This window comes from Odontomachus brunneus, unplaced genomic scaffold (genome assembly GCF_010583005.1).
Source record: "Odontomachus brunneus isolate Ranch 3 - 2012 unplaced genomic scaffold, Obru_v1 Obru_scaffold_060, whole genome shotgun sequence".
NCBI lineage: Eukaryota > Metazoa > Arthropoda > Insecta > Hymenoptera > Formicidae > Odontomachus > Odontomachus brunneus.
In genome coordinates this window covers 537331-561682 of record NW_022639510.1, presented here as the reverse complement: position 1 = coordinate 561682, position 24352 = coordinate 537331, and the positions used below count along the sequence as shown (strand labels likewise).

At 35.3% G+C, this 24352-nt stretch overlaps 5 protein-coding genes and 1 long non-coding RNA gene across 13 annotated transcripts; 4 read left to right on the top strand and 2 right to left on the bottom strand.

Moving 5' to 3' along the window:
* Positions 1–93: 93 nt before the first annotated feature.
* On the bottom strand, positions 94–3232 carry LOC116846044 (TGF-beta-activated kinase 1 and MAP3K7-binding protein 1-like). Its single transcript, XM_032819380.1, has 6 exons — positions 2829–3232; positions 2317–2554; positions 2118–2250; positions 1808–2048; positions 1480–1736; positions 94–911 (listed from the first exon to the last, which is right to left on the bottom strand). The coding sequence occupies exons 1-6, from the start codon at positions 2917–2919 to the stop codon at positions 447–449; spliced, it is 1425 nt and encodes a 474-aa protein (XP_032675271.1). The 5' UTR covers positions 2920–3232; the 3' UTR covers positions 94–446.
* Positions 3233–4003: 771 nt separating this feature from the next.
* On the top strand, positions 4004–4782 carry LOC116846086. Its single transcript, XR_004378393.1, has 2 exons — positions 4004–4514; positions 4585–4782. It is a non-coding gene; the product is annotated as an uncharacterized LOC116846086 (long non-coding RNA).
* A 685-nt stretch (positions 4783–5467) lies between these two features.
* Positions 5468–9103, bottom strand: LOC116846092. 5 transcript variants are annotated; one of them, XM_032819512.1, is made up of 4 exons: positions 8990–9098; positions 8826–8913; positions 7857–7907; positions 5470–7601 (listed from the first exon to the last, which is right to left on the bottom strand). In XM_032819512.1, exons 3-4 carry the CDS (start codon positions 7893–7895, stop codon positions 5604–5606), a joined length of 2037 nt encoding a protein of 678 aa, XP_032675403.1. In that variant the 5' UTR covers positions 7896–7907; positions 8826–8913; positions 8990–9098; the 3' UTR covers positions 5470–5603. The 5 variants fall into 5 exon arrangements, with proteins under 5 accessions (XP_032675401.1, XP_032675406.1, XP_032675405.1 ...); XM_032819510.1 differs by lacking the exons at positions 8826–8913; positions 8990–9098 and adding an exon at positions 8631–8742 and having other exon boundaries at positions 5468–7601; XM_032819515.1 differs by lacking the exons at positions 8826–8913; positions 8990–9098 and adding an exon at positions 8471–8624 and having other exon boundaries at positions 5468–7601.
* Positions 9104–10589: 1486 nt separating this feature from the next.
* On the top strand, positions 10590–15520 carry LOC116846121 (ATP-dependent RNA helicase abstrakt). Of its 2 annotated transcripts, XM_032819592.1 has the most exons (10): positions 10592–10860; positions 11287–11554; positions 11643–11988; positions 12082–12215; positions 12303–12459; positions 13976–14138; positions 14267–14567; positions 14726–14875; positions 14955–15137; positions 15268–15520. In XM_032819592.1, exons 1-10 carry the CDS (start codon positions 10828–10830, stop codon positions 15402–15404), a joined length of 1872 nt encoding a protein of 623 aa, XP_032675483.1. In that variant the 5' UTR covers positions 10592–10827; the 3' UTR covers positions 15405–15520. The 2 variants fall into 2 exon arrangements, with proteins under 2 accessions (XP_032675484.1, XP_032675483.1); XM_032819593.1 differs by lacking the exon at positions 15268–15520 and having other exon boundaries at positions 10590–10860; positions 14267–14635; positions 14955–15106.
* Positions 15285–18366, top strand: LOC116846123. 3 transcript variants are annotated; one of them, XM_032819598.1, is made up of 5 exons: positions 15285–15427; positions 16066–16422; positions 16614–16940; positions 17399–17563; positions 17708–18366. In XM_032819598.1, the coding sequence occupies exons 2-5, from the start codon at positions 16094–16096 to the stop codon at positions 18204–18206; spliced, it is 1320 nt and encodes a 439-aa protein (XP_032675489.1). In that variant the 5' UTR covers positions 15285–15427; positions 16066–16093; the 3' UTR covers positions 18207–18366. The 3 variants fall into 3 exon arrangements, with proteins under 3 accessions (XP_032675489.1, XP_032675488.1, XP_032675486.1); XM_032819597.1 differs by lacking the exon at positions 15285–15427 and adding an exon at positions 15551–15926; XM_032819595.1 differs by lacking the exon at positions 15285–15427 and adding an exon at positions 15553–15911 and having other exon boundaries at positions 17708–18364.
* Positions 18367–18575: 209 nt separating this feature from the next.
* Positions 18576–23925, top strand: LOC116846029. The gene is made up of 5 exons (XM_032819348.1): positions 18576–19092; positions 21480–21599; positions 22657–22774; positions 23136–23397; positions 23778–23925. Exons 2-5 carry the CDS (start codon positions 21501–21503, stop codon positions 23923–23925), a joined length of 627 nt encoding a protein of 208 aa, XP_032675239.1. The 5' UTR covers positions 18576–19092; positions 21480–21500.
* Positions 23926–24352: the final 427 nt, after the last annotated feature.

Below are 24352 nucleotides of genomic sequence, written 5' to 3'. Positions count from 1 at the left end.
GCGGACTAATTTGAGTTTCAAGTCGAGGCGACACACTTAACGTCGCATGTTCTGTGAGGCAAGAATAACTTCGTGCTTCTTTCCATACGGCTGTATACTTGTCAATGTTTTATTATTTTTTATACTACAACAAGCTGCAGTACATGCTGTCGATCGAAAATTGACGATTGACTTATAAACAGTATCAAATGGTTTAATCTTTCTCTTTTTCTTTCGAATAAATTTACAAGAGTATAGGCAATTTTATCTCGATAAAAAGAATATTATACAGCAATATCATACATAATATAGGTACCTTATGTATTGCACACAAATGTGTATAAATATCACGTGTTCAGATGAATGTATCTATGAAAAATATGCTACAATAATAGGAACATTCGATGATGCTTATGACTATAGTGCTGTTCTTGATAATTGAAATATCTCATTTCACAAATAAACTGTTAGAAGTCTATACCTTCTGGCAGAGTTCCCTCTTGCCGTCTCTTCTCGACGTTCTCGTAATATTCTGAGAAATCTACGTAAGGCTTAATTCTGGCGTTTCGATCTGTTATTCTGGCGCCAGGAGGATACATATCCGACGTCGTCGTCGTCGAAGTCTCGGTCGTCGACGTGTCGAAGTTGTCGTCGGTGATGCCGGTGCCGGTGCTGGAGAAGTCCTCGTTGTCCGGCATGGTTCTGATCGGTGCGGTCTGCACCACGGGATTGAATCTCACCGATTGACTGGTCGGACTCTTTAGGGCGTGCGGTAGCGGGAAATTGAAGTTTCGTACTAAGAGTGTAATATCGTCTCGTTTGCCCGAAGTCAAGGTGCTCTGGGTATTGCTCATGTTCACGTCATGGTGGATTCTCACAGTCTTATCGACTACCGCTTGAGCGACGCCAGTTAAGGTTGATTGTACTCGGAACTGGAATTGAAAGCAATTACAACATGATAAAATAGCCAGACTTTTAGATTTGTATTAAAGTATCATTTATTGGGCGCGTTCAGCGGAAAAAGCGCTCAGTGAGCGATTATTGGTTATTACTGTTATCCCTAAATCTAGACCAATTACATTGACGAATTGCTCAACTGTTGTGCAACTGTTCAGTTCGCTGAATGCACCCATTGTTATTTAGTTTAAAGGCTAGAGATTATGGCTGCGTTTGTTTTGACGCTTATAACGCACTGAGCATTATTTCATCCTTGTTTCTATCAAATACTAAATAAGGACAAATGATACTTATATGCGTTATAAGCGCTAAAACGAACGCAGCCTATGAAATGAATATTTCATGGGAATATTTCGTGGGAAATGAATATTTTGAAATGCGGCGTTATTTAGCGCTACCGTGCATTATTCTATTCTTGTACATCTAAAGAGTGATAAAGATAGAATGATGCGGCAACATTAGTAGCGTGTTCCCCGAGCACACTTACAATGCGAAAATATCTTAGCCGGAAATAGAGAACATTATTTGAATCATATGCAGTACCTGTTCGACTGTTATTAAAGCTAATTCTTTGTTAACTTGATCGGTGCCAGTGGCTTCTTCCAGCGACTTATACAAGCCACGTGACATAAGCAATAAAAATCTGCAGGATTCATCCAGCTCGATACTGCCGTGGATTTCTGGTTCTGCGATGATGGGTTCCGGCGCGGAAGACGCTAGTTCTTCGAATTCCCTGTATCCTCCTTTCACGAGATAATTTCCGAGGCAACGTGTGTTTTCCTGATTTCCAAGATGAGAACCTTCAATATCATATCGTTCCTATTTACCGAAGTTTTTTTTTAAGATAGGCTGAATAAACAATCGAACATACCTTGTCTAACTGATTCGATGTCTAAGCCTAATTGAGACAATCGCAAGAGCTCGTCCTCGTTTTTCAAATCATGATCCACACTTAATTGCACGACTCTCAATACTTGATTGCTGTCTGTTTTGCACAATAATGCTCTGCTGTCACCGACATTTGCGACGTACAATCGCCCTTTGTAAACTAAAGCAACCACAGCACTGGTTCCAGTAGATAGCTCGCAATTTAGCGTATTCAGCTTGTCAACCTGAAGAATAAACTGTATGAATAACAAATATTGAAGGAATCACATAATTCTAAATATTATACAACTAACCAACTCTGGAAACTTTTGATATGTTTCATAAGAGTTTAGCCCATCAGGAATATCAAATTGTAGACTAGCACGTTCTGCCAATAAATCACCTATTGACTCCATGTATCCTTTTTCAACTGCTATGAATGCTTGTCTGTACAGAGAATAAATATTTAGTGCACAGTTAACAGAATTACTTATTTTTTATATCAATCCTTACCGAAGAACTTCCTTTACTTCTTCATCAGTTGACTTGCCATTCAACTGTCCAAGCAAGATTTCTGCAGCTATTCTTTGCATAGCAAAGTTAGCTGCTTTAGTACCTTCATGGCCATCAAATACACCATAAAGAAATGTGGAGTCATCATATCTGCAGTGAAAACTGCGATCCTCAAATGGATGTTCTTCTTGTCGATATCCATCTTCTCGATAGATCTGATTAGTGGAGAAACCCACTCCTGAAGCATAACATAAAGTAATATTATATAAAATAGTATTATTACGTAAAATAAATATAAAATAGTAAAATATACCGACACACACACACACACATATATATATATATATATATATATATAAAATATATAATTAAAATATATCACTAATAATACTTTAATGTACTTCTTAATATTTGCAAAATAATTAACTTTCCTTTGACAAAATGTCGATATTATTATTAAATATTTAAAATTCCTAGGTTATATTTTATCAAGTTAACAAATTAAAATATACCGGATTGTTTGCAAACTGGTAAATCATCTGTCCAATTGTATTGGCTATCTTGAAAAGGCATCGAAGCTGGATGTTCTGCCCCTGCAGGCATTTTTCTTTATTCTATCTTAACTCATAGTGTTAACAAAATATAACGAAGAGTTTATTTTTAGAGTTTTTATTTTTTAAACTGCATAACTTTATCAAGTGCAATTCGAACGTAATTCCGATCATAAATCAAGCTAGCTGTTACTAAGGGTGCGTTCGGGGAACACGCTATCGCGTTTTTCTATCTTTATCGCTCCTTAATGGCTCTCGTAGCCAGCGCGATGCGCGATGCGACACACGATAAGCGATTAGCGATATCCAATAAGCACACTAGTATTCCGCAAAAACTACGCTCATTGGATATCGCGCGTCGCATATCACATGTCGCGTCGCAAATCGCGCTGGCTGCGAGGCCATAAGCCAGTGGCACACGATGGGTGCTTTCCAGTTTTATGTATTACACAAAACCAGTTTATTGGTTGTATATTATCTTACAAGATATTTTAGATAATATGCGGCCAATAAACTGGTTTTGTGTACGTATGTGTCAAGATGTGTTAAGTAATTGGAAAGCTCCGATGCTTGTTTTCGTGCTGGATTGCTTGCTGGATGGAAATACTCTATTCTGATTGGTGCATTTCCATCCAGCAAGCAATCCAGCATGAAAACAAGCATCGTGTGCCGCTGGATTTAGATATACAACAAGGATAAAATGACACGGTAGCGCTAATAGCGAGCTCTCAGAACCTTTGACTGTATAACCATGGACTGCTAGCGGCGATTCTAACAGTGTGTTCGACTGACCCTGGGTTAATCGCTCCGAGAGCGATCAATGACGTCATAAGTCTCTATTAGCCAATCATAAAATTTATAAGTCTTATTCGACCAATAAACGTAGGCTGAATAATCCAGAGTGGGTTAACCCAGAGCCAGTCGAACATGCTATAACCCTAATAGCACAGATGTCCAGGGGACATCCAGAGGACATCCTGAGGACATTCTGAAGACATTCTTCGTCCTCAGGACGTCCTTAGGACGTCCTCAGGAGATCTTGTGCTGTCTGGGAAGCATTTGTCAACATCTGTAGCGCCGCCAGAACCGACAACGGCAAAAGAAGGAACTCAGTAAAGCAAAACAGAGTTAGCAACGTAAACGCTTCTAATATCCGCGTATTATATGGTGATACGTATTAGAAAGATATTAGTATAGTATAATAGAAGTATAGTAGAGGTAAAAGTAAACATATAATTGAAATATAGTAGAGAAGTAAAAGTAGAAGTAAAAGAATTAGATTTTCTTGAAAACCACAAATACTTTATAACAAAATTAATTATAGAAAATTATGTTAAATTAAATTAAATTAAATTAAATTATGTTAAATTAGATAAGAAATTAGATTAGAAAAAACGATTGCACTATTTATTTTATAATTATCTGTTGATTGTTAGAATAAAAGGAAAGTGTACGGAGTATTTTAGAAGTGTACTTAATCGATCGCAAATGTCGTTTTGTGGATATATCTGTTTATCTTATCGTACTTTGCAAGATTTTTTAGCATACGTTTTCTTGCTCGACGTCACTAAAAAGAGATGGATGGTGCGACTCCTCAGGAGCTTTAAAGATGTCTTATGGCCCGATATTGGACATTATACTGTCTGGGTGATTAATAATAAGATGCAAAACAATCTTAATAATTGTAATTAATAAATTATATTATAAATTGTTTCAGCATATATACCTGAAGAAAGAAAATGCACGATGCATGATGTACAAAAAGTTGTACAAGAATGGTTGCGCCACGCAAGAGATCGCATTATATATAATACGAAACAAAAATAATATAAAAATGTATATTATAAATTAAAAATATTATATATTATTAATTGTAATTATAAAAAATAAATATTAAGAAAATTATTAAAAAATATTCAGATTTATTATTATAACCTAGAAAATTTATAAAAAATCTCCCAAATATGTCTTAAAATATTGTTCTAAAGACGTTTTGAAGACGTCAGAAAAACGTCTTAAAACAATGTCTTAAAGACGTCTTAAATATGACACCTTTAAGACGTCTTAAAAACGTCTTAAAAAAAGTCATATCTTAAAAATGCCAGAAAAACGTCTTAAAACAATGTCTTAAAGACGTCTTAAATATGACGCCTTTAAGACGTTCTAAAAGCGTCTTAAATCGGGATATAAGACATCTTAAAGACGTCATGTATGTAATAATTATAATTGATAATAATAATTAATAATATAATTACTAGGTAAAAAAACCTGTCAAAATAACTAATAATTTTTGACAGATAGGTGAACTCGCAATTTTATTGTAAAATCTGCTTTGCAGTACCCATTGTACTAATATACAATAAAATATAATTTTATATTTACACACAAAATAAATGTGCAATTATCTGTCACTATTTAAATCTAATCTCTAAGGCGTGTTTAGGTTTATGAAAGTTGATACAAATTTAGACAATAACTATTTCTAATAAATTGGTTTTTCTAATTAGAACTGCATTATTTGTTAGTAGAAAACACGAGAACATACATAATTTATGTAGGAAAATATCTTTTATTTGTTTCACAATATAATAGTTTTTACATATATAATAGTTTTTATATATATCTAAAATATGTGAAACATAATGATATGTAGCATACTGTAAGGCACATATTTCTATAAAATTTATTAATTATATTGCTGTGTGTACTATTGTGCGTATTAATTTGTTTTATGATTTAATTAGTAGTAACTCTGCAAGATGTCAGATATATTTCGAAGGCTACATAAAGATTATCGAAATTTACAGCTTCAAAAAGTGCTGTAATAATCATGTGCAAAATTCTGGAACCAGCAATGCTCTGCATACGAAGACACGTATTTATACCCCACTGTCTTAAATTTCTCTTACAATACAACCAGACAAACTTAAACGCTTTGAATAAAAATTCTGCTGGAGCTCGGAAATGTTGCATTATTAATCTGAGAGCGATATTAAACAGTTTCTTCAGAAGGTTTTTGTTTACATTTAACGAATCCATTTCTCTGAGCAATGGAATAAATTCAGTCGTATCTTCGTTGCGCCCGGGGCTAAAGAAGTTTTCCAATAAATTATTTAATATACTCCACAGTTGTGTAGTACGGAAATCGTCTTCAATGTTTTGCGAGCTCGATATGTTGCTTGGATTAGAATTAATAATAGTTCTATCTGATTGTATAAGTTCAACAACAAAGAGTTGAGCATCCAAGAGTGTAATGTCATTAATTACTAATATGCCCCTTTTAATTGCCCACGTGATCATACGGGAGTTAGTATTGTCTGTCGCCCTATTAAAGCCAGAAGTGACAGGAGTGGCAGAAGTAGCAGGATCAGCAGAAGTTTTAGAAATTAGCCGATTACGATGCCTTATGTAGCATATCACTTCGGCTTTTTCGGTCATTGGGCATGAATTATTCGCGGCAGCCCGTCGTTTGACGCGATTAAATTGTTTACGGAGTTGCTTGGTGCGCACGGTTTCCCTGTAGTCATTAAAGATTTTGCTTTGATTATTTTTAATGACATCTCCGGTGAGCTGAATATTTACTACAGTACCGGTAAAGAACATAAGATGCGTCGCCAAGTTTACTGCATCGAGAAAACTAAATGTCTCATCTGTCCTATATCTACTTATGCAATAATACTGATATATAATACCGACGCCATTCAAGAATAAGTTGCTATCTTGCACGGTATTGAATGCTAGTCTTGCGGCAGTGTTTACCGTCATACCGCGTGAGACAGCGGCAGAAATAGCCGCTGTTCCTTCCATTACGCCTAAGCCAAACATTGAACCAGTGATTGTAAGCCACTGTGGAAATGCTTCTTGATCGAGAAGCGGTATCTCGTACTGAGTACCTGTTTCAAAACCAAAAATTGGTGCTAACTTAGGTGCAAACCATTTCGCTGCAAATGCCATAGTTCCAAAGATAGTATTTCCTTTATTAAATAAGTACGCAGGTGACTCCATAATCTCAAGCCAAACTGTTGAATAGTCCTCTGTAATTGGACAGGACGGATCTGCTTGGTATAAGCCATCTTTTGGAAGAACCATTATGCATTTGAAGAGATTTATCTTGTAATCTTTATATACTCTACCAGATGTATCAATATACCATATATATATTTCGTCTGTTTTTAAATTTGTTATTAAATTTTTTATGCATTTGAAGAGATTATTTGTTGTCTTGTAATCTGCCCAATCTTTATATACTCTGCCAGATGTATCAATATATATTTCGTCTGTTTTTATTAAATTTGTTGCTGCTTTTTCTTTCTTTGTAGTATCAGTTTTCTTACTCCTCCAAATTTTAAAAATAGGAATGGGTATTACTACAAAATTTGTATCTTCTTCTTTGAGTTTAGGACATACTACTATATTGTAAATTATAGCAAAATAAATTGGTTTATCAGCATTGACTTTTACTGTATATTCATATATCTTTTCATATATCTTATCTATAATAGTTGTATTTTTATAAACTATTGCATCAGTTATATCTGCATCTTCACTTTGATTTTCTGTATTGCAATAAACATTACTATTTGTTGCATTTTCACCAGTATTTGGTGGGCCATAAAGTGCATATCCAATATTTTGTTTCAAGTATTTGTGTTCGTCAAGTTCATATGTCATGCAATCACAAAGAAGCTCATAGAAACACTGTTGTTGCTCAACAGCAAGATTCTTCATATCTTCCTGGAAAGCAAATAAATAATTAAAAACATAATATTTATTATCAATACATATAAGGGAGAAAGGATATCTTAAATCTTTTAGAATTTTCAAGATATTTAAATATCTAAAGTGGCTATCATTATTATACAATTAAATTTTACAATTAATTATAAATCTTACAAATCAAATTTTTATAATATCAAGAATTTTAAATTTATTGTAACATTTATTAACACTATTAACACAACAGATTACATATATTGAAAGAAAACTTACAAAATCTTGGTCTGTAGTCGTCTCATTGTTTCTAGCCATGTTTGTAAAACCCTTTGGAAGATAAAAGAATGTCAATCTTTTTCTTATCAATAAAGTTTAACAATGATTAGTATAAAATGGTTAGCCATAGATAAAGTCAATAACGATTGATATAATTTAATTTGATTAAAATTTTAGATTTTAGATAAGCTATAGTGTATCATATTTGTTATTATGTTTGTAATGTTTGTTATTTCTTTTGTATTTGTTATCTTTTGACATGAAGATAGCGATTCGTTATTAGATATTTATTGATGCTATCACTCGTATAGACATTTTCTATGTATTTTAAATTACTGCGACATTCATTGTACTGTATATATATGGTTCTCTTGTTGAATGGGATGACGTCATCGTTGACGTCTTAACCTCGTAAACTGACATCTAATGTTCTCGCACTTAGTTTTCAAAAAAGATTGAGCATTTCAGCACTAAGGTCTGGTTGCAAATATTCTTTCTTATTGCGAATATTCTTGACCATCAAATTGGAATTCACTGCCAATTCTAATTGCCATTGCTTTTCTCTACTTGTCATCACGAACAATCGTTTGATGCACTTTGACATGTACTCTTACTTCTATTATTTCAAATAACGTCAAAAGAAAAACGTCAATTTGATTAAAAAAAAAAAAATGTGTAGTTTCTTGTGAATCGAGGCACTGCAATTTTTCAAAGTGTCGCAAAGTGTTATTGTTCCAAATGAGGTAAAAACAAAAGATCTATCTGACAACTTGCTATCAATTTCCGATTATTATCCAATTTATGAGACGTAACGTGAGTAAAAGTAGATTCACGAAGAGTAACTTTAGCCAAATATATATATACATATACACACACATATATTATCGTTAACATATCAGTGCAACCAGTAAAGACTATAAAAGATGATTAGGGAATAACTTATTAATTAATTATTGAATAATTTCGTACTTTTCTGTCTCACGTAATAATCCACCGACGCTGCTTGCGAAGGAATATTTTGTAACAAAACAATCAAGTATCTGTTAATTCGTTAACACTGCAATGATCAACTGATTCGAGTACACGAATAATACATGAACGATGGTAGATACCCGAATAAATGAGATTTTTACATCGCTCAAACTAAGCACATTGGGAATTCCCCGGCTGGCTTTTCCCGAATCTATGTCTTCGTTCATTATGGCTCCTGCACACAGGACGCGGTAATGCTTGCAGCATGAAGTTCACGCGACAGCCAATCAATATGCTGCTTTCCGTAATAACCTTCGAGCTCTTACGGAAAAACAATATATTGATTGGCTGTCGCGGACTTCCGCTGCGCGGAAGCATTACCGCGTCCTGTGTACAGGAGCCATTAAGCCCATATCAGACTACCGACTGCACAAGCCGACCCGACTGCCGACTCTCAATGGATTAATCACAGTAAAGCGCCGACTCGGCATTAGAGCATATATACAGGGTGTCTCACACTCTCCTCCGGGCATTTTGTGGGGACGTACAATGGGTTGATGTGAAAATAAAAGTCCTATACCGTTTTGCGATATTCGCAATAATTATCGAGATATTAATTGTAGAAAATTTGTAAATGATCATAAAGAATATGATAAATGAGTTATAATAGCGACGACTGCCGTCATGTACTTATACTTTAAGTCAAATTGTACAAAAAAGAAGATGAGTGCATTATCACGCAAAATCGTGCAATAATCTTCTTTAATTAATAATTAAAAATCTGTGTGATTATTTGGAAAATGGTAGAGAATTTTTTTGTTCAATTTGACCTAAAGTATAAGTACACGACGGCAGTCGTCGCTACTATAACTCATTTACCATATTCTACATGATCATTTACAAGTTTTCTACAATTAATATCTCGATAATTATTGCGAATATCGCAAAACGGTATAGGACTTTTATGTTCACCTCAACCTGTTCTACGTCCCCACACAATGCCCGGAGGAGAGTGTGAGACACTCTGTATATGGAGGGGGAATTGCGTATGCCTCCTGTAGACCAAAAGGGGAGCGGTGCACTTGGACACGGTGCATTTGGACACAGCCAATCACAGCACCGTGTGATTAGAGACATTTGTAGGGTCCCTTGGAACAACGACTTGTGATTGGACTGTGTCCAATTGCTCCGTGTCCAACTGATATACACCCGACCAAAAGTGCCTCCAAATCTGTGCGAGAGAGAAAGGTATACATTTCTATTTCTCCTCTGTGCGCATGCGCCAACATGCGTCAGTGTTGCTGGACTACAAAATTATTGGTTTCAATATTTTTTTACTTGAATTCTATCAACTTTACCGAAAAATAGCAAGAGATAAAAATTGTTTATTTTCTTCTCATAGAGCTCGGAGAATTTTTTCAGAATTTTGTATTAATTTTTTAGTACTACATTTTCTTGCGTTTTTTTTGAAACACTAGAAAGTTAATACAAAATTAGGAAAAAATTCTCAGAGTTCTATGAGAAGAAAATAAATAACTTTTATTTCCTGTCAACTTTATAACCTGTCAACTTTGGCTGCGTTCCGAAATGCACTGCCAGTACTGAAAATCTATAGTTTATGTTACGTATATTATAGGATTTCAGTACTGGCAGTGAATTTCGGAACGTAGCCTTTATATAACCTGCCAATTTCAACGCATGCGCATAGAGGACGAGTAGGAACGTACAGCTTTCTCTCTCGCACACATTTTGGACACACTTTCGTGCACTTTCGTGCCAGCATTCCCCCTCCATGTATATATGCTCTAAGGAATAGACCAAAGCATTCATAACAGGGAAGTAAAGCTGATTATGGTGAAAGGTCCAGAATAGAAGGACTGTGTACCTATTCGGAAGGAAGGAAGGAAATAAAACTGATTGTTGATAGTTTAAAACAGAGTGAAAAAGTTGGATTGTATATGTTATCAAGAATTTTAATATAGTTGTAACAACTTCTACAATGAGTGAAAATAATAGTGAATTTCCAATAAAGGTAACCTTATACTATCGTCATATAAATTTTTTTGATAAATTTATCGAAAACACACCATGACGTAATGAGTGATTGAAATTTAACCTAAATTTAACTTAAATTTAATTTTTGCTTGTATAGTGTCATTTGCATCAAGTTAGGAAACAGATTTATAGCATAAGGATAAAAAGTAGTTAATTAAAGATCAAGAAAGATGAAGAGAGGATTAGTACATTTGAAAAAATAGAAATAATATGTTATGTAGCCATTTTATTCCACATTTAGGAAGCTCAAAAGACTGACAAGGGCCTTTTTTCTCAACTCTCTTTTACCAATAAAAGAGGGTTTAGAATAAAGATCAAAGCTGCTAAACCTTTAAAAAAAAAACTTCAATTTGCCGAATTATTTAGTTTACTACTATTATATTGGTGATTATTTTTGATATAGAGGTACAGAAAGGAAGAGGAAGAAGAAAGTCCTTTAGATACAGATGATGACTATGTACCATATGTACCTGTTAAGCATCGTAAGAAACAATTGCTCACAAAGTTGGGTAAACTTGGACAATTAAAAGAGGAAGGTACCAGTGCTCTTGGGAAGAGCAGTAGTGAGAATGAGAAAGATGATGCTGATAACGATGATGGACAAGTCTGGGGAAGGAAGTCTAATATCTCTCTTCTAGATCAACACACTGAACTAAAAAAATTGGCTGAAGGTATTAGATTTGATGAGCAAAAAGTAAAAAAATCAGTATAATTCAACTAGGAACTTATGCATGTAAAATACTTTTTATAATATTTTAGCCAAAAAGGAAAGTGCTATGGAAAAGCAGTTAAAAGAGGAAGAAAAAATCTTGGAGAGTGTTGCTGAGAATAAGGCTTTGATGGGTGTAGCTGAATTGGCAAAGGGCATTCAGTACAAAGATCCTATCAAAACTAGTTGGTACCCACCAAGAGCAATACTTCATATGGGAGAAATATGTCATGAACGAGTACGAAGGAAACTTAGGATACTTGTTGAAGGTGATGAGGTACCACCACCTTTAAAGAGTTTTAAGGAAATGAAGTTTCACAGAGGAATCCTGTATGGATTGGAGCAGAAGGGAATTATCAAGCCGACTCCCATTCAAGTCCAAGGAATACCTACAGTGTAGGTTCTTTTTTATATTCACTTATATTCACTATCGCTATACTAAGTAATTATAAAAAAAACAAAGGCAATGCTAACATTAAACAATTGTAGATTGTCTGGTCGTGACATGATTGGTATAGCTTCTACGGGTAGTGGTAAAACATTGGTGTTTGTTTTACCTATTATTGAGTTCTGCCTGGAACAAGAGCTGAATATGCCATTTATCAAAAAGGAAGGACCATATGGTAAATATTCATATAATAATTAATAGATAGAATAATACTTGATCAACATAATCGTACACTGTTATCTTGATATCTTGTGGTTCATAGGCTTGATAATATGTCCTTCGAGAGAATTGGCTAAGCAAACCTACGATATAATTCGGCACTATACCAACAGTTTACGACAAGTAGACTGTCCAGAAATACGTAGCTGTTTGGCGATCGGAGGTGTACCAGTTTCGGAATCGTTAGCGATAATTAACAAGTCAGTATTCATTATTGTTATCCATTATTGTTCGATTCATTCTGTTTGTGTTTTTGATATTCTTTTTTAAGGACTCTGATTAGTTTGTAGGGATAAATTAAAGAAGTTTCTTTGAAATTTTTTATAAAGAGATTATAATAAAATACATTTTTTAACTTTTCAGTATGTTTTTATTGTATTTTGAAGAAGTTATATGATTTTTTCCGTAACTGAAAATTTCATATTAGTTATATGTTTGAGTTATATGAATTTTGTTTTATATGAGTGTGGCTATCGTCTATCGAACTAGATTCATTGAACTAAACTAAAATTTTATGAAATGGAATTAAAAAATTGAACTAAAATTTTATGAAATGGAATTAAAAAATTGAACTAAACTAAAATTTTATGAAATGGAATTAAAAAATTAATTGCGAGTCTAAAATATCAAATCAATAAAAATTAATGTGGCAATTAATGCGGCAATCAACGTATAGACTTATGCGATGTGGTGAAATGTTTGATTTAGTTTCTAGATTGGTACTGCATCCTTCATGCATTCATTTTCGACGTTTCTTGAGCATCTCACTTAATTTCTTGTTCTTTGGACTTTGTCCACGAAGGAAGTCAATCCGCAAACTAAACGAAGCATTTCATTATCGCGCAAATCCATACATTGATTGTCTCAATTGATTTTCATTGATTTGATATTTTAGATTTGCAATTTGTTTTTTAATTTCGCCATTTTGTCAAATTTTGGTGTAGCATAATGATTGTAGTTTAGATGATAGTCACACTCATATAAAATAAGAATCTTATTTGTTTTTTTGTTTCAAGATGACGATTATATATGTAACTTGTTCCTAAGAGTGGAAACGTGAAGAGTGAAAAGCTTGACGTGAACTTGATGATTTTAGCGATAATGTAACTTTTCGAACAATGGAAATGTGAAATTTTTTACGAGAAACTTTTAATTTTTCACGAGTTTATATTGGAAGAAAAATAATCGATATCCTACAAGCGGCTATATTATGCATATTAGCTGGGTAGCGATCGTGTAACTTTCCTCTAAAAGCAGGAACGTGGAAAATGGAAAGTATCATATGAATTCGACGATTTTTGCAATCATATAATTTCTCAAACAATGGAAATATGCAAATTTTCAGTTTCACGAGTTTACGCTAAAAATAAAGATATATAATCGATACTTGGGACATTACGAGACATTTTTCACAAGTTTATACTAAAAAGAAAGATATATAATCGATATTCAGAACATTGCCATGTTGCACGGCAACTTATAATTCGACAAATATGCGAGCTTTAGTTATGAAAAAAATCATATCTTCCTCAGAGCACGATAAAAACATACGGAATAGTTGAAAAAAAAAAAAAAAAAATATATATATATATATATATGTTTTATATATAATTTTTTTGTAAAAAAATTCCCAAGAAACTTTTTCAATTTATGCCTACAAACTACTCAGAACTCTTAATGTGATAATCTGTAACATACGTTCTATGCAACTTATAGAGGAGTACACATAATGGTAGCAACGCCAGGGCGACTGATGGACATGTTGCACAAGAAAATGGTCACCTTGAGTGTGTGCCGTTATCTTTGTATGGACGAAGCGGATCGTATGATCGATATGGGCTTTGAGGAAGATGTGCGAACGATATTTTCTTTCTTTAGGGTGATTATATATTTCTTTGTACTTTGTACGTCGCGAATTTTGAATAAAAAGACTTCAAATATCGCTTATTAAGATAATAACTATTCTATTTAAGATGAAAACTATTCAGTACTTATTTCTTATTGCAGGGTCAAAGGCAGACGCTATTGTTTTCTGCTACCATGCCAAAGAGAATTCAGAATTTCGCTCGTTCGGCTTTGGTGAAACCTGTGACTATAAACGTCGGACGTGCTGGCGCTGCTTCGATGAACGTGATACAGGAAGTTGAGTATGTTAAGCAAGAGGCTAAAATAGTCTACCTCTTGGAATGCCTTCAAAAGACCACGCCACCAGTATTAATATTCGCGGAGAAGAAGCGCGACGTGGATGCTATCCACGAATATTTGCTCATCAAAGGAGTGGAAGCTGTTGCGATACATGGAGGCATAGGTACATTATATTTTGAAGCAGTGGGATTGCTAATAAATTTTATTAGCATTTCAGGATTAAAATATCGTGTAAATAAATTAAATATTTATAATGTGGGGCATTTATTCTCTCATTTATTTATTCTAGCACGTATATGATACAAACATTATTACTTACAGATCAGGAAGAGAGATCACGTTCCGTCGAAGCATTTCGCGGAGGTCGGAAGGACGTCCTGGTTGCTACAGATGTTGCGTCCAAAGGTCTCGATTTTGCTGATGTGCAACACGTAATTAATTATGATATGCCGGATGATGTGGAGAATTACGGTAATATATCGCGATTTATTATACAATTTAAGTTATTGTATCAGAAGAATCGAATGTTAACTTACTTCTCTTAATGTAGTTCACAGGATAGGACGTACTGGTCGTTCCGGACGTACCGGCATCGCGACGACTTTCATTAACAAGGCGAATGACGAATCAGTGTTGCTTGACCTCAAACATCTGTTGATGGAGGCGAAGCAGAAGGTGCCGCCGTTCTTGTTGGAACTTTGCTCGGAGAACGAAAAGTACCTCAATCTGGGAGGTAAGACTATTAATAATTACAATACATCTGTCTCCTTTCTTAGACAGCGTTCGTTCTTTGTTTCACTATGACTTACATTCATCTGCAAATTTTAAGATATGGAGATTTATATTTTCTTTTCGTTTTACAGACGAGCGTGGTTGCAGTTATTGCGGCGGTCTTGGTCACAGAATCACAGAGTGCCCGAAGCTGGAAGCCGTGCAGAATAAGCAAGCGTCAAATATCGGGCGTCGCGATTATCTGGCTAGCAATGCGGCGGATTACTAAATGTTAAGATATTTTTTAGATAAGTACGTATTAATTGTACATATGTATATATAAAAATCTATTTGTACTTATTAAATCGTATGCTACAGGAACAAAATATACATGATGAAATAAGAGATTTTGTAAAATTGTAAACGATATTCTGTTGTGTTTGTTATGTTTGTGGAGTAATTATGCGGAGAATTGGTAGACAAGCGCAAATACCCACAATTTCGCCAACTTCAGGGACTCGTTTATTTCAATGAAGAGATACAGTCGCGAAACAAAAGCTGCGTCATCTGTCACACGTGACTCCCTCACATGCTAAGTTGCACGAACTCTCCAGGCCTATCATAATTCAAAATTCTCCTGCACAATGACGAATCCATTTACCCGGCTTTAGTCTGATACCGGGCGCACTGCCTAGGATGAATTTTTTAGAATTGCAAGTTTCCGCAACATGAAAAGATATCGAATCAGTCATCTGAGCGCCGACCAAACGAATTTATTCTTCAGAAACTTCACAAAGTACACTTTCACGAGGTTTTTACGTTCTTCTTTAAGTCATCTGGCCAATTACCGTTTACAGTTATCTTTCCCGATAGCTTTAAACGATCACTTACGTGATAACGGCGATGAATGTTTGTACACGTTATTAATGAATTATTTCTTGCATGTCAAGAGTCACTTAGTGCCAAGGACGATCTGCGATGGCGAGTCGGAGATCGCGAGTCGGTGCGCCCGCTCTCACGAGGACGCAAGCGTTACGTCAGGCGAGAAGCGCTGCTCTAGTGAAGGAATATGAACAGAAGAGGGAAACAAGGCCGCAGCAAGTGGCAGAACCTGTCACTAGGCGCAGGCATGTTGTCGCCGAGCAGAAGAAGGTCGATTTCAGCAGGCCGACCATGACGAAGGCGATGATGGCGCGGGTAAAGCACGCGGAGAAGTTCAAGCAGGAGTACGAGCGTAAGCGGGAGGAGGCGGTACCCGCGCGTAGAATACCGAGAAGAACAGTCGCTCCGATCGGCGGTGATGTCAGGTCGGTGATCTTTCTAAGAATCACTTGGCTCTTGTACTAATCACTGCTCAAGCGACTGTGAATTCATTATATTTGTTAAACGATGTATCTCGAAATTTGTGCAACTTCAAATCGACCATGTAGCGCAAATTTCGCGAGAATCCGACTTCAAGATCTGGTTTGGTAACGAGCGAAATTGGATCCGCATGTAGATTCGGTACAGAAAGAGTCGCGAGGCGCGCCCCGACCCCATCGCCGTCGACATCGCCTTTCAGAGCGCCGAGAAGGCTCACGCCGTCGCCGGCCAGAAGAATAGCGGAATTGCCGTCCATACCGGAGAGGACCAGGGAACTGGCGAGGTCCATGAACGCTCAAGTGATCCAAGCTGAGCCGGTTGGCGAAGGTCCGATCGACAGTATCGTAATACCGCCGCGGGTGGTGGATGAAAATCGCACCACGATTGTCAGCATCCCCCAACCGCCCGTAAGAGCCGCCGAGGCGGTGTCCGAAGTGGCTAACCGCTCGATCCAGGTGATCAGGTTGGTGACACTCTGCTGACAAATGGACGGACGAAGGCGGAGCGGAAAGAATTCATCTGCGTGAAGCTGCCTGGATGAATTCTAAGATTTTTATCCCGAATTCTTTTTTATCGATAAAAGTGTCTTCAACTTTGCTTATAAATTAACCAGAAGACTTATGTGTCACATAAGTCATAAATTTATGACTTATAAGTCACATTTAGAGGCAATTTCGGTGAAAAAAGTTCAAGATAAGGATCTAAAGCTTTTCAAGAATAAACTTCTGCGAATTAGATCTTAAACTTCTGATTGTTCCAACGCAAGCGTCCAAAATAATTGTTGATTTTGTTATTTGTCGAATTATTGTTCGAATTATTCGTCCGAATATTGGGAATATTTGTCGAATATTAAGTAGCTCTTATCGTTATTATTAATAATGCGATGTTAATGGCTTGTTGATCGCGAGTGTCATTTGGTAGCGAGACCCTCGACGAGCAAGATGCGGCGGAATCTGCTACGGTACAGGGCAAGTTGGAGGATTTGCAGCAGGCGAGGCGCGACTTTGTGATGGCCGTAGCGAATGTCGGTGGTAACGCCGTGCAGCTCGGGGATGAAGAGAGACCTACACAGAGGTATATACACAGGTAAGAATTATCAGTTATAGAATGATGGCGCATCAAGTAACACTTGTTAGGTAAGAGGCATGAGGAGAATCTCTTCGGAGAAATCTCATTGTTGCTCTTAAAAGAACCAAAATCTTTTTCATTGATTGTCTACATCTAACACAGAGTCCCCGATATCGAGGGAGAGATGTTCCGTGTCGAGTACGGCAGAGATCATCCGAGCGTCGTAGCGGCACGCGAATTCGCTCAGCGAAGTATGGCCGGTGTAAGGGAGAGAGAGGCGGCTCGCAAAGTCGAAGAGGAGTTCACAAGATTAGCTAGGCAACCTTTGCCGGAGGACTTGCGCTTCGACATGCCCTTCGAGGAGGATTTCCTCCAGGAGGACTTACCGTGGGAAGAGGCCGAGGAGTTCGATCTATCGCGTCCTACCAAGATAACGGATATACCGGTGCGCGAAGAGTCTTACGATTATCCTACCTTCGACCCGGAGCAGCTCGAGAGATTCTTCGACGTGGAACGGTACCCGCCTAGCCCACGTATCAGGCCACCACCCGGTCGTGAGCATCTACATCCGGATCTGTGGGAACTGGAGGATCCTTGGGCCGCGTGTGAGCAGTGTTCGCGGCCAGACGTATCCGATCTCATCCGCTTCGACAGTCCTTGATCATTCATCCTTTAACTTAGTCATGTTTCCGAGATGCAGAATGTTGAAGAAAAGAGACTCGATCTCATTCGAGCACGACAAGCAGAAACCGACTACGAGCAATTTTGTGAAAAAACGAACAAAGGAAAAATTATTCAATAAAGCCAGAAGAGTAAGGACCATCGCGTGTTCTGTTATTACTGTCGTACTTACGTCATTACCCTCATTACTCTATACAGAGAGTGTTATGAGGCGTTACCATGGTGCCTTCATTACATTGCGCTATGCCATACTTCTTATGTGTAAATAATAAATGTGTAAACGTTATTCTCTGTAGGAATAACGAACAAGCGCTACTTGAGAAAAGTGGCTGTCTCGTCGGACAGCCACGTTCTAATATCAACGAAATGGCAGAGCGATATTGACGAGCGTATATCCTAACATCCTATGATTTCGCATTTTTTACAACAGGTGCAATTCGCGTGCTTTGCAGTCGGTCGCATGCGTTGCACATGTGCCATTAATGTCATAGTTGTTCGGACGGAAAAATACATCCGGATCATGCTAGAGCACTTTATGAGAGAATACAATATCAACCGGGTATTTTTGTCGCGCGTAGGTCTTTGGCCGTTTCAAAGTAAACGCGCGAGAACTCTGCTGCCGACTTTGTGCCTCTTGCTCGAGATAAGTTTCTGTCGGTCTGAGGTAATAATAGACGTTGGTCGGTACATTTTAATTCGAAGATAATTAACTGTGTCTCGAAGAGTTAGTGTGTTTAATGAGAAAAAAAAGATAGTAAAGAAAAAAAAAGATAGGAGTAGCAAGAGTTTAGTTGATTCAACAAGTGTGACATCCTTGTATTCAGAGTGGTTCATTTTAATTTATCCACTGAAATATCTCAAAACCCGTAAGTTTTAGAAGAAAACTTTCCAGACAAAAACTGTGCGACTTTGAGAGGAAAAAAAGTAATATTTATTTCACCTTGGAATGATCTTGGTAGAAATCTTGGCGAAGTTAACTATATTGTTTAAATGGATCATATGACTTTTATAACATAAATTGATTCCTCTGGTTATTTTGCCTATAAAAGTGCTGAAGAATAAAATCGCCGAAAAGTATATTTTTTGAGATATTTTATATTTTATTTTAAAACTTTTCAGAATAAAATATATATATATATATATATATATATATATATATATATATATATATATATATCCTGAAATATGAAATATCTATTTGCTGAAGTATTTATTTTTCGATAACCTCATCTTTTTATACTTTTTGTACGTGGAACGTCGGATAAAATCGATTATTACAAGAAAGCCAAGAAAGAAATTTTAAACAAAGTTTCGTTGTATTTTGCAGATTCATTGATGTATGCAAAGATTAGTATCATCGATTGATTTCTCTCGTCATTCTATGTACAAAAATATTGAGGTGAGGAGGTCGAAAAGTAAATAGTTCATAAGATATTACATATTTTATATGATGATTTTATGTGTGTGTGAAGCTAGCGTCTCACTTTGTGGAAACTCACAAACTATTAAGATTTCTGGCTTCCTTTTTGATAATTCTAGAGTTCCTAATATATTAAACAAATAGTTCTGCACATTAAAGCAGAAAATATCAGTCCGGACAAACTGAGACGCCAGGTTCACGCTGCGTCTCACTTTGTCCTGCACATGTTTCCTTGATATTTGCAAGATTAATTCAAGATTTTAAAAGATTTAAAGTTGTACGAGAGTTCTAGAAAGAGTTCTAGCAATAAACATAAGTTTTTCAATATTTAAATAATTTTTATATCGAAGAAAATATTTTTACAGCACCATACGTGAGACGTTGGTAGAAATTTCAGAGTTCTGGTTTACCTGAAATATTTTTCTCATAGTTCTGAGCATACTTAAAAGTTTTCTAAAGAGTTCTAGGCACTGGTAATGTTGTACGATTTTTAAATAAATAAATACTGCCCGCGGACAGCATACTCAAAGAGAATGGTGTGAGACGCTGGTCGAAATCTCAGAGTTCTCGTTTATTTGAAATATTTTCTTTACAGTTCTAAGCATATTTAAGTGTTTAATAAATAAATGCTGCCCGCGGACGGCGTACTCCGATAGAATTACGAGAACTCTGAGATTTCGACCAGCGTCTCATATCATTCTATCGGAGCACGCCGTGCGCGGGCAGCATTTATTTATTTAAAAATCGTACAACATTGCCACTGCCTAGAACTCTTTGAAAAACACTTAAATATGCTTAGAACTGTAAGAAAACTATTTCAAATAAACGAGAACTCTGAGATTTCGACCAGCGTGTCATATCATTCTATCAGAGTACGCCGTCCGCGAGCAGCATTTATTTATTTAAAAATCGTACAACATTGCCTAGAACTCTTTGGAAAACACTTAAATATGCTTAGAACTGTAAGGAAAATATTTCAAATAAACGAGAACTCTGAGATTTCGACCAGCGTCTCACACCATTCTCTCTGAGTATACTGTCCGCGGGCAGTATTTATTTATTTAAAAATTGTACAACATTGCCAGTGTATAGAACTCTTTAGAAAACTTTTAAGTATGTTCAGAACTATGAAAAAAATATTTCAGATAAACCAGAACTCTGAAATTTCTACCAGCGTCTCACGTATGGTGCTGTAAAAATATTTTCTTCGATATAAAAATTATTTAAATATTGAAAAACTTATGTTTATTGCTAGAACTCTTTCTAGAACTCTCGTACAATTTTAAATCTTTTAAAATCTTGCATTAAATATCAAGGAAACATGTGCAAGACAAAGTGAGACGCAGCGTGAACCTGGCGTCTCAGTTTGTCTGGACTGATTTTTTCTGCTTTAATGTGCAGAACTATTTGTTTAATATATTAGGAACTCTAGAACTATCAAAAAAGAAGCTAGAACTCTTAATAGTTTGTGAGTTTCCACAAAGTGAGACGCCAGCTTCACACACCCTGATTTTATCCGAGCACATTTATACATAGAATAACCAGAGGAATTGACTTATGTTAAAACCATATAATTCCTTTTAAAAAGTTAAAATTAATCTTTACAGAGAGTTTCTCAAAATTATTCTAAGATCAAATAAATATTACTATTATTTTCTCCTCTTGAAATCTTTACAACTTTTGTTTACAAAGCTTCTTTCTTAAATTTACAGATTTTGAGATATTTCAAAAGATAAATTAAAATGAGCTATCTTGTATAATTGATCGTACAATAATTTTCGGGTATATTTATCTATAATATATTTTACGGATGATGATAAATGTTACATGTAGATATTAATATTATACGGTCATATGGACGATGCGCAAATGATTTTTGAAAGTTGTTATCAATTCACTCTGACGATCGCTTTTATCACAAGAATACTGAGCCAACTTTGGAACCATGACAAGGTCAGTTTTTAGAATTACAATGTGCGTTACCTACCTTTTCTGAGTACAATTATTTCGTTGAAATTGTCTCACATATAAAATATCCCAGAACAACCTTCAAAGTTTTCGTGGAGTTCTCGCAGAGAACAGATTGAGGTGAACATAAAAATTCCATGCCGTTTTATGATATTCGCAATAATTATCGAAATATTAATTAAAGAAGATTTGTGAATGATCACGTGGGATATGGTAGATGACGTCGTCTGCCATTGTGTACTTATACATTAAGTTAAACTGAACAAAAAAGTTCTCTACCATTTTCTTAATAACTTGTAGATTTTTAATTATTAAAGAAGACTAGCGGATGGTCGCTCGCGACAATATATTAATGTTATCTAATTGATAACTAAAAGTTTATAAAGTTATTCCCAATAAAAAATTTTTCATATATAATTATGTAAAATTATATAAAATTATATATAATTTTACATTATTATATATAATTATATATGAAATTTGTCTATATATGTTAATATATGTAATTATATGTATAACTATACATAATTGTGTATAATTATAATTATAATTATATAATTTTATATGATTGTATATAATTATACATAATTATGTATGGACAAATTTTATATATTATGCATGAAAAATGTTTTATCGGATTAAAAACAGGAAAAAGGTAGAGGACTTTTTTGTTTAGTTTGATCTTATGTACAAGCACACGACGGCAGATGTTGCCATTATATCATTTCATCCACCATATCTCGCGTAATCATTCACAAATCTTTTTGAATTAATGTCTCGATAATTATTACGAATATCACAAAGTTGTATAAGACTTTTATGTTTACCTTAATCTGTACCCTTATAGAAATATCATACTAAGAATCATTGATAATTACTTATTATCCAGTATTTTTAATACTAAAAATAAGTAATTATCAATGATTCTTAGTATGATATTTCTATAAGGGTATTATGTCTCCACAAAAGCTTCGAAGGCTGTTACGGGACATCCTATATAATGTGCTCAATCATCTCGCGTTTTCTTGCTTGCTGCGATCAGTTGTTGCGGTTGTATGAAGCTATCGACCACCACTGGAACATATTTACCAGCGATATAGAGGTTCGCATTTTGAAAGATTATTCTCTGATGTCGCGAAAGTTTACGATAGTTTATTCGAGTAAGTATGTTGTATCGCGACAATTATATATCTTTATTGTCTATTATAGAACATTGTAGATGAAACATCCCAGATAACAGAGAATTCAAAAAGAATTCGAAAAGAATTCAGTCATATGTCACCAATTCTGAGTTCATTTTCAGATGCAAAAAGAATTCTTCAGAGTTCAGTTCAGTGAAAAGAAGTCTTTTTGCATCTAAAAATGAACTCAGAATTGGTGACATACGACTGGATTTTTTTCGAATTTTCTGTGCTATCTGGGATCTCTCTTTCTCTCACACACACACGCACATATACGTACATACTATTATTCTTATCCTTATTCTCACTCTTCCTCTCGCTCTCTCTTTTTCTGTTACAGCGTTAATGTACTCGATGTCGTCGTTTTTCATTATAATCCCGTTAACACCGGCGTTCTTGGATATCATACTACCGCTTAATGAATCCCGTCCGCGAATCTTCGTGGTTGAAGTTGAATTCGGTGTTGACAAAAATCAGTATTTTGTACCAATTTTCATTTATATTACCGCTGTAATTATTGTAGGTGTAAGCATTATGGTGGGTGTCGATACCATGCATATCATGTGCACCGCTCACGCTTGCAGTTTATTTTCGGTGGTTGGGTAGGTACGCCGCAAGTACTATCTAAACAGCACGAATCATTAAAAGATGTCTAAAAGAAATAAGATATTCTTTAGAATTTTGTAGACATCTTTTAGTAGTTTGAGCTGTCTGGAATAATTATTATAATTTTCATTTTTTTACAACGCGAAAATATGATGTGTATATGCGTGTTTCACAATAGAATTTTGTATAATTCGGAACTTATCTACAATTGTCGGAGATTTGTGGGAAGAGAATCATTTATATTAATATTTTAATAAATATTAATATTCACGACTGATGATTTCATTTATCAGAATATCTATAACACACATTACATACATATCGCGTATATTTAATTTTTATTCTCGCGATATATTATATAACTCGCGTTTTGCAGGCAACAGATTGAAAACATACTCAAAATGGATGACAGCAAGGGAATCGACAAATGTGGTTTGAATACAAAAGTGGAATCGTCGAGAGAGGAAATGTTGTATCGGAAATACATCGTGTGTTTGAAGAAACATCAGCTCGCTATTGAGTAACTATTTTTCCTCAAGCCGTATCTCAATCATATTATTGTCCACAGAAGATGTATAAAGTTGGTACATTATTCTGCTGTCTGCATTTAAAGGCCACTAACAATATTATTGTTCTTTAGGTTTGCCGACACATTGAACTCGTCGTATCAAATGCTCTCAATGTTCTTATTGTTTTTGATTATCGCTGTTTTAAGTCTTATTGGAATCCGAGTAAGCACTAAAATAATCATTCACACAAGTTTCGTAGAATATGAACATACGAGATGAGAGAAAGTGGTAAATAAAGGGACGATAGATATTCAATGTTTGCAATTTTTTCCAGTGTTGACGATAAGTTGAAATTTGTGAAAAGAAATATTTCGATTCAAGTAAGAGAAATATTATTGACTTTTGTATGTGTGCCGTAAAATTAATACCTCTCGTCTCATCG